The sequence below is a fragment of the Cottoperca gobio genome, chromosome 4, assembly GCF_900634415.1.
Source record: "Cottoperca gobio chromosome 4, fCotGob3.1, whole genome shotgun sequence".
In the NCBI taxonomy this organism is placed as follows: Eukaryota; Metazoa; Chordata; class Actinopteri; order Perciformes; family Bovichtidae; genus Cottoperca; species Cottoperca gobio.
Genome location: NC_041358.1, coordinates 1,775,263 through 1,785,000, shown reverse-complemented (window position 1 = coordinate 1,785,000; position 9,738 = coordinate 1,775,263). Strand labels below are relative to the sequence as shown.

The 9,738-nt window shown below is 40.8% G+C and overlaps 1 protein-coding gene across 1 annotated transcript in view; it reads left to right on the top strand.

Moving 5' to 3' along the window:
• lmnb2 (lamin B2) overlaps nt 1–9,356 on the top strand; it is a 10,789-nt gene extending 1,433 nt beyond the window's left edge. The window contains exons 2-13 of the mRNA XM_029430066.1: nt 2,059–2,195; nt 2,331–2,487; nt 2,885–3,010; nt 3,336–3,434; nt 4,155–4,226; nt 4,315–4,440; nt 4,550–4,770; nt 5,049–5,283; nt 5,484–5,591; nt 6,788–6,907; nt 7,002–7,079; nt 7,338–9,356. Of these exons, the coding sequence (XP_029285926.1) occupies nt 2,059–2,195; nt 2,331–2,487; nt 2,885–3,010; nt 3,336–3,434; nt 4,155–4,226; nt 4,315–4,440; nt 4,550–4,770; nt 5,049–5,283; nt 5,484–5,591; nt 6,788–6,907; nt 7,002–7,079; nt 7,338–7,373 (1,515 nt within the window). The 3' untranslated portion in view covers nt 7,374–9,356. The remainder of the gene's footprint in view (nt 1–2,058; nt 2,196–2,330; nt 2,488–2,884; nt 3,011–3,335; nt 3,435–4,154; nt 4,227–4,314; nt 4,441–4,549; nt 4,771–5,048; nt 5,284–5,483; nt 5,592–6,787; nt 6,908–7,001; nt 7,080–7,337) is intronic.
• Nucleotides 9,357–9,738: the final 382 nt, after the last annotated feature.

Genomic DNA, 9,738 nt, shown 5'->3' with positions numbered 1-9,738 from the left:
GAGTTGACCGGCTGTTAATACTATCTACAAAAAATCACAAGACGTGGGTAAAATGTCTCGAGGAGTGTCACGTAAGAGATCAATATGATTTGCAGCCACTTCAGTAGTAAGATATATCGTGTACAAATCCATTAACACTAAAGGAAAAATGGATTAATAAATGTTCAGAGTTCTACAACCGAAGAGATATTGGCCGACAGGCCCTGGCTACTAACAAGGTCTAAAATGACAAAGAACATGTTGGATAAAATTCATAGAGTTCAGCAAATTTAAGAATTCCATCTTAAAAGAGATTGTCAACTTGCAGCTTAAAATCACCAACAATAGTAATTCTGTCATTGTTGTGAATGATTGAGAAACTTCTCAAATTAAATGTGGCCTTTGAACTATCGTACAAATGATAAAAATAGAACAATGAATGTAAAATTAAAAAATGACGGCTATAGTATACTTTTGCTATCACTGAAAAGACGGTGTTTTTTTGACATTGTGAATAGTACAAAGACTCAAGTTGCACTTCCACATCTTAAGTTCTGTTGTATAACTAAGTGATGAATACACGTGGGAACCAGTTTTGTTGTTGCTGTATCCGTGTACCGGTAGTTGCAACAGAGTGGACGCATGGATGCTGTACCACCGCTGATGGAAAGAGTATTATGTCATTTGGCACCGTTTGTAAATATTCAGAGTTGTATGTTTTTACTTTATCATACAGCATTTTGTGAAGAAATGTAATAATAATAAAAAAAAATAGATTGATATTCAAGAGATGTGATTTTATTAAATGTGATGTCCTCATTGGTTTGTAGAAATTCAAGATTACAACTATTAGTATAAAATAATTGCAGAACAGAGGGCTTATCCATGAAATTGCAAGTTGATTCAACTTTATGAAAGGAAATTGCGCACTGGCAGACGTATGCAAGTATTTTTTAGTCGTGTGTGTGGTGGAGCCACGGCCTTTGCGAAACAGGAGATGAGAGAATGCGCAAAGCAACGCAGTAGACACTGAAACGTGCACATAAATAACATAAGCGTTTAGTTTATTTAATAAAAGAGACCTGTTCAATGTGAAAAGTGAGTTGTCAATAAATAAATAACACCTTGAATTTCAGGGGCGGGGCACCGGGTTCCGTTGGGGGCCATTTGACATTGGCAGGGGAAACACTGGTATTGCCAAAACTCTGTTTACTGTCGCACGGTTTATACCGCCAGATCACCCAACCTGAATTTTGTCAATTTTAAATAGTAAAAGAAATAGAAAATTCATATTTGACAGATGATATTGTGCAGGTCTCCTCAAAAAGAATCAATGCATCATGTCCACGTCATCCAGCATAACACCAGAACCTTCTCTCTCTGTTTCTCTTGCATGTGCAATTGTCAGTAGACCACCAGTTACTGGACGGGTAGAGCGACGGGAGATTGTACTAGTTGTTGCATCGTTCCTTGTCGCTCTCTAGGGCGGGGAAAAAATGCTAAAATGGTGTGCATAATTTTCTTAGGTGGTCGTTATAGGTTTGGCTATCCTGGCAAAGTAAAATGTAAGTGTAGGAAGCACTGAACTGACAAACTTGTGCAAATGGCTGATAAATGACAGATCACTGGATATAATGAAATTTCCTCTGCTGACAGTGGTATTTAAATTTGTCTGTCACATTGACCCCCCCCTCCCCGATCCCCTGTTCCGAACACAACTGTTAGTTGGCTCCCCATTGGCTACTGAAGGCCACAGGTCAGTGGCAAAGCCTCTGGAGAGGTGGGACCTACATCTTCTGCTTCACCTTTTTTACTCTGTAGAACGAGTTTCGTTTACTCAAATGAAAAGTGCGCCTCTAAATACAATCTATTATTATTCCAGGCATTGAACTGTAAACTAAAATCTGGACATTAGAACACTTGATTAGCAGACTATTAACTGTTTTCTATACTTTTGAATGTCTTGTTGTAATGTTTGTACCCAGGACTCACTGGAAAGCAATGATGATGATACCACGTGAATGATCCTTTCCCCCCTAGCCAAGCCATCTACTAACACGTTTGCGTCCCTCTGTTTAGGTGACCGGCCTGAAGTCTCTGTATGAGGCAGAGTTAGCTGATGCTCGACGGGTTTTGGATGAAACCGCTAAAGAGAGAGCCAGGCTGCAGATAGACCTGGGCAAGGCTCAGGCTGACCTAGAAGAAGCCACACGCAGGTGATATGATACAGTACACGGGTCAAATTGTCTGAGATCAAATGAATGTGGGGACCACATAAGCATTTTGAATCCAGGTCAGTGGGTTGTTTGAAGCCATAACTGTTTTCTCCTTCCTCTGTCCATGTGTTACAGTGTCAAGAAGAAGGACAGTGATCTTGCTGCAGCGGTGTCCAGGGCAAGTGGTCTAGAAGGCCAGCTGAACAAGAGTGAAGCAGCTCTTTCTACTGCTCTGAGCCAGAATGCTGTTCTGACTTCTGAGCTGGCTGAGGTTAAGAGCCTGCTGGCTAAGGTTTGTACTGCAAGAAAAAAAACAAGAACAAGTGTGTTTTTCATGAAAGATGGTGCTTCAGAACCTTCCAGAGAAGTTAAACATCTAATCCACCAACCCAGCTGGCCCGAAATGGCCAACGCATTTTGCATAAAACTGTGATACTGTAGAAAGGTTGAGAAAGTGCTGCAGCGTGTTCTTAATCGGTGAAGGCTCAGTTCTCTTACATGTTTGAAGTAATATGTTTGTGAAGACTTTAGTGTAAAGTAATAGTCCAAAACAGATTCAGGATCAGTAAATTACACTGCACATCTAACCTAATGAGAGGACCAGAAGTTTTCTCCCACAGCCGCCGGTTCATGGTGGGTCAGTCGTCACTTAAACATATGTTGTTTCTATGTGCTAACATTTGTTATAGGCAGAGGACAGCCATGCTGTTGCTAAGCGCCAGCTGGAGGCAGAGACACTGATGCGTGTCGACTTGGAGAATCGCTGTCAATCACTGAGTGAAGACCTGGAGTTCAGGAAGAGCATGTTTGAAGAGGTAAGGGCTGTGTGCAATATCTTCAAATCATTATCAATTTATATAGCAATTTTACTCATGTAGAAATGAATGACAAATGATCTTATGTTAATCTGACTACAGTAAGAATCAGTGCAAAATTAGCAAACACTGGTCAAAAGTTATAAACATAAAATACTGCTGTCAATTAACCATTGATTCAATATATTTGAATGTTTTCGATTGAAAACCAACTATTGTGTTTACATATCTTCTATAAAAGGTTTGCGTTGTGTTTAGAAGAGAATACAATTCCTAATAGTCACATCTGCAGTGTTTTAATAGATGAAATGTTGCCTTTGTCCAGGAGGTGCGTGGGTCCCGGCGTCGACAGGAGCACAGGACAGTGGAGGTGGACTCTGGAGTCAGACAGGACTATGAGTTCAAGCTGTCACAAGCTTTACAGGTACATTAGAGTCACTGCTGTCATGTCTGTGGGAGATGTATAGTAATGTCAGTGAAAATGAATGCAAATGTGGGGTTGATATGAGTATATGAAATTTCAATATAATGTTGATAGCCAATCACATCGCCGATGCAAAACAGTGAATCCCATGAATACACCTCTGCATATTGCAAACGTGTTGTAAAATCTGTCTGCAGGCGATGCGTTTCACTCGTGTTTGTACATTCATGGTGCTGAAGTGACAGTTCTACGGTACTGCAGCTAAGATCATCTTATTGCTCTTGTCTGTTACCTCAAAATCTGATCATGTTTGGCCGGGCCACAGTGAATGGGACATTTCATGTAAAAGGCCGTCTTTAATGAAATGTTCCAAATACCAGTCTGTAAAAATCCTTAAACTGAGATTTGACTTTCAAATTTAATAAAGCCATTTTGTCAGATTTTGCAGCTGTTATTGCCAGAATTAGCTGACTCACTCATGAGCAAAGTTAAAGGCATTACAAGCCATCGATTGATCAGTATTACACTACATCACTACACAAAGTCCCATTGTACTGACCTGAAGACAGAAAGCAAGTTAAAGGTCAATAATCTATTAAGTAGAGAAACAGACAACAATCTGCTTCTGTTGTTGTATCAATGAAATAAATGCTGTGGTATATTAACCATGTGACTAGGAAAGGGAGAATTTACTTTAATAAGTTTGTGTGATCCCACCAGGACCTGAGGAGGCAACATGAAGAGCAAGTCTCTCTTTATAAGGAAGAACTGGAGCAAACCTTCCAGGCCAAGGTGAGAGGACAAATCATGTTTCCCCTTTATCTTCATCTTCCCAACCTCTGACTGTCACCTCACACAGTGCGTCTTGTTTTCCCTCTAGTTTGATAATGCCAAGATGTCCTCTGAGATTAATGACAAGGCAATGGGCACCGCCAGAGAGGAGGTGCAGGAGTCTCGTATGAGAATAGAGAGCCTTGGATATCAGCTCAGTGCCCTGCAGAAACAGGTACGGCTTTATAAGCTCACACTTGCAGCTCCTTGTGCCATTAAGCTTTATCAATTGTATTGCTAATTGATGGTTCTGCTGGTACCTATGTATGCGTTTGTATTTGTAGGCGGCTGCCTCAGAGGATCGTATCAGAGAGCTGGAGGAGATTCTGTTGGCAGAGCGAGATAAGTACCGGCGCACCATTGAAGGAAAAGAACAAGAGATGAGTGAGCTGAGAGACAGGATGAACGCTCAACTCAGTGAATACCAGGAGCTGTTGGATGTCAAGCTTGCCCTGGATATGGAGATCAATGCATACAGGAAACTGCTGGAGGGAGAGGAGCACAGGTACAACATACACACACTTTAGTATGTGAAACAGATGTTGGAGATTAAAGTGAGCACCAGAGGTTTCCCCCAGGTTGCACTGCTGTTATTTGGATATGAATGGTGATGAAATGGCAAAAAAAAAAGTCAGACCCACTAAGCTTAGCAACAAGGGCTCCTTGTTTCAAGGAGTAAGGAGTTGGGAGTTTCTTTTAATATGGTAATGGCTGGTTCTGTCCATTGTGCTGAGTGATGGATAGCATTAAATCACTGCTGACTGACTGGTTTGCTTCTTTCAGACTGAAGCTGTCCCCCAGCCCATCGTCTCGAGTTACTGTTTCCAGGATCACAGGATCTTCCTCCTCCCGCTCCTCCAAAAGGAAGCGAGCGGAGGGGGAAGCTAAGGATGTTTCAGAGCTTGAAAGAGAGGGCCAGCTGCTGGTGTCAGAAGAAGCCACAGCTAGTGGAGCAGTCACCATATCACCCACTGACATGGATGGAAATGCAGTCACTCTCATCAATGACACTGATCAGGTGGGTAAGGCTGGACACCCAGACAAACAACAAACAGTGAATATGAAAGATTGTTGGGTTGGATGTCTTCCACCATGATGGCAGTACATGATCATGAAAAGTTGGACAAACCGTGACAGCACAGGGAGCAGCCCTCTCAGGTAGGCTGTTCAAAGTAATTGTATGTTAAGCTTTAAGCTGTGTTGTGTTATGTTTTGTAGGACCAGCCGTTGGGTAACTGGAGGTTGAAGAGACAGGTTGACGATGAGGACGAAGTCCTCTACAAGTTCTCCCCAAAGTATGTCCTCAAGGCTGGACAGTCAGTCACGGTAAGAAATATCAAGCAGAAGTGAATGTGTGAGTGCTGTCTGTAGTTTCCATCAGAGTACTTTAGTCATTTAGCTTTGTCTATATATAATGTGTAGAGTATAATATACAGGATCATTTTTATCCAGGCTTAAGATCTCAGTTCTTCCAAAACACACACACACACACAAAAATCCAAGTGGTGTGTAGTAGTGATATAATGAATTGCTTAGAGCTGGTGAAGTGTATGCATATTTCACCCTGGGGGCTCAGATAAGCAGCAATGAGGACATAGACAGTATGCTGTTTATGATATGATTTCTGCAAGACAAGCATAACAGAAAGCAAATATACAGCCATATCAAAAAAAAAATGTATAGCCCGATATCACAAATTACACATTTGTCTCAGCCAATAGTGTAATTGATATTAATTATGTAGCCAATGAACATTACAGTCACTCACAATATCAAGAGATGACTCCCTTCAATACAAATAAACATTGTTGTCAATGTTGCAAAGAAAACATAACTTCTCATAAGCTCGTAAGAAAGGAAATAGCCAGAGAAAGCATCGGCTGCATGGCTTAGCTCAACGTACTTTAGCACAGTCACAAACAACTTAATGTCCACAAATATAATACACAGATGGTCTGCAATAATATTACACAATCTGAAGTTGAAGTGCATTATATATGAGCCACACCATTAATTGTGTAAAAAACAATTGGCGACACTTACTTCTCTCATGCAAGCATTCTGAATGAGGCTGCTACTCGGGGAAATGATGTCAAGAGGCTGTGCAATCAATCAAACAAATTGTATTTATGTAGCACGACATCACACGTTTGTACAGTCTGTACAGCATACAACAATGGGGGAATGGGACCTATTGAAAAAGGAGATTTGGTGAAAAGTCAACATCGGTATGTTTTTCTAACTACAACTTCACTCGGGATAGTCCACAGAGCTCCATGTGGACACGTAGAGTTGGACCACAGACATGCCCCCTGTCTTAGCTTTGTCTGTCCCACAAAGTGAGGGGACAAGCTACTGCTTCAGAGCTCGGGTTGAGTCAGGGAGGTGATTTAAACAACCTTTCTGGAACTTTCCATGGTAAAAGATGCTTAAAGTATTGAGTGATATGTTTTAAAGTGACTGTCAAACTCCTGTTGTCTGTGTGCTAATATATGATGTATTTACCTGCACTGGGTATACAGGTGTGGTCTGCTGATGCTGGCGTGGCACACAGTCCACCATCTGACCTGCTGTGGAAGAGTCAGACTTCCTGGGGCACAGGAAATGACATAGTTACCGCTTTGATCAACGCTGATGGCGAGGTAAAGACATCTATACATTCTGTGTGCACATGCTCCATGTTGAATGTGTGTTATCCTCGGTGAGTCTGATGTGGGCTGATTGACTGTCCTGCAGGAGGTGGCCACACGCAGTGTAACCAAGACTGAGGTGGAGGTAGAGAATGGAGAGGAAGAGGAGGAAGAGGAACAGATGGTGAGGAATCAACATATCTGCATTAGTTGGAGCTAGCTGTCCCTAATAATCTGGAAGATGTGTCTGTTTGTCACAAGTCTAAACATTTCCATGTTTACCAAAAGTTTGTCATGTTTGTGCAAAAAAGCAGATAGTGGTTGATATCTTAAAACTTGTGGGCTCTAATTATTTCCTCTTTTTATGAACCCTGCTTTTTCTTAAAGTGTATATATTTACGCCTCATCAAATGTTGATGTGAACCTTTTGTTTCTCCTGCAGGGCAAGGTGTCATCCAGAGAGTGTGCTATCATGTGAGGCCTCTCCCTCTGATGGCTTTCACTTCCCCATTATACATTTGTTTTTTAATCCATTATGCCTCATCATGTGTTTTTTATTCTTCACGACAATATAAGAATTTTTGAACTGTTGGACTCTTTTTACTGCCCTATGTAGCTCTGGACCTGCTTTAATGAGTCATTTTTTTAAAATATTACTATCAATACGTCTGGATCACAATGTTCAGTGGGACTCTATAGTCCTATAGTACTACCTATAGTACTCTGGATGTCCGAACATGTCCTTTATGCACAATCTGTTACATAAATCAACTAGAGGAAGTACCTGTGCTGTAAAGCCATACCGATATGATCAATTCCTAACTTAAGTGTTGATCAGATGATGGGCAGCTCTTGATTGGATTTTGGAGAACAGTTTTTAGTGTTTCAACAATTATTTGTGTGGTTACAGATAGATTTGCTCTGACATTTTTGTTTATGTATTCCATTGAACGGTCAAGTCAATTTTACTTGTATAGCCCAATATCACAAGTTTTACTATCAGTACATCATACGACCCCCGACTCAGAGAAGGAAGAACTTCCCTTTTAATGGGGAAAATATGGTCTGCAGAGAAATACAATTGAAATTATTGTTACGATTTCCCAATCCAAAATATGCTTGCAAATCCTCGACTGGTTTGCAGCCAGCTGTGTTGGACTTAAGAGCGTTGGGACTTGGCACTGCTGTCTATCTCTGTTCAGAGACAGACAGCAGTGACATGAGAGCACACAGCTGAAGGACAGGTTTGCATCCTCATGTGATGTTCTCTGCTACAACAGGGGACAACTCATGACACTACGGCTTCATTCTGACTGACAACCTCAGTCATGTGTGCTGTGTCATGTTGGTTCAGTGACTCCTCCAGGCAGCCCAACATCAATGTCTGAGCAGCTTTCTGCTACAACATGTGTTGTGCTGCCTGTGAGCAGAGACCAGGAATGTTACAATCTTCTGTAAAATGTATTGTATGAAAACCTTTAGTGCCCACTTAGATCTGCTTCTTCTGGCTTGTGAGTTAAATGTGCTCACTGATGTTCCAGCTGTGACTGAAAGGCTGAAGCAGCTCTGGTAATGGTGTCATGTATCCTCAGTGAAGACTGACAGCAGCACGAGTGTCACTCGTGGTCATGTGTTCATGTCAGCTCTCAGTGTAGTAATAGTTGGGATCATGGGACAGACGGAGCAACATGGCTGGAACACGCGGGGGTAAAGGATGTTGCTCTCACACCTTGTATGCCATTTTAGGAAACTTACTTGTGTGTCTGTATGCTGTGCTTTACATTGCTAGTTATTATTTTTCTATAGAGTGCTTGTGTATGTAACCAATTTGTTTACACAAGATATTTCATTTATTATTTAGGTATGATTGATCTTGGGTGTTTTTGACCTACGTATTTCAGGATTGTGATGAAACAATAATGAACACTACTCTTTGGTGTTCTGCTGGGTCAGTGAAGAAGCAACAACTAATAAGTGTGGCTGTGTTATACTAACTGATCTGATTTGATTATTTTCTGGCGGTATTTCAGTCTCTCCAGGAAGTCCTTTGATTTAACTACAAGAATTAAAGCTTATTCATACCTGCAATATATTTTTAAATGACCAACTCTTTCCTAAGAACTTGTCAAACTGCAAATGCTATTTTGACCAGTCACTGCCATTTTGATATAGAATTAAAGATAAATAATTAAGCTTCAATGTCAACAAGAACTACCTTGGGTGCAGTTGTTACATATTGGTGATAATCAGTTTGTTCTTTAACTAACAGTTTGCAGTTTTTTTTTTACTGTTCCTGTAGAGACTGTCACATGACTCGGGACAATATGTGACTGATATTTCTCATCATTTAACCTGGTATTATTAATGTAGGGGGGGGCATGCCAAATGTGAGTTTTCATTCAGGATTAACTTGTTGAACTACTTTTTGTACACAATAAATGTTTTACACATACACATTTGATATGACAAGTGGTGATGATTAATTATTACACACGTGACATGATGATCCAAAGATGCTACATGATACTAACACCATTCATACCCTGTGCAGTGTAGCTGTCCATCGTGCACACCTTAACAGATGGAAAACATAAGATGACTACTTAGAGAGAAATATGTGCAGCAGTTACAATACAAAGTAGGAAGAGTGCAAATCTAAAAAAATATATGCTTTTTTTATTTGGAGCTCATTTCCCCCGTCTGATCTCGTCCCTTTCTCATGTTAATCTTTTCAAAGATAATCTCAGAAGGTGGCCTACAGTCTTGTTCAGCTCTTTGGGCATGTATGTTGCTCATTATTGAAAGGTCCTTTTTTAAAGGAATGAGTCTGAGGACATCTCAGA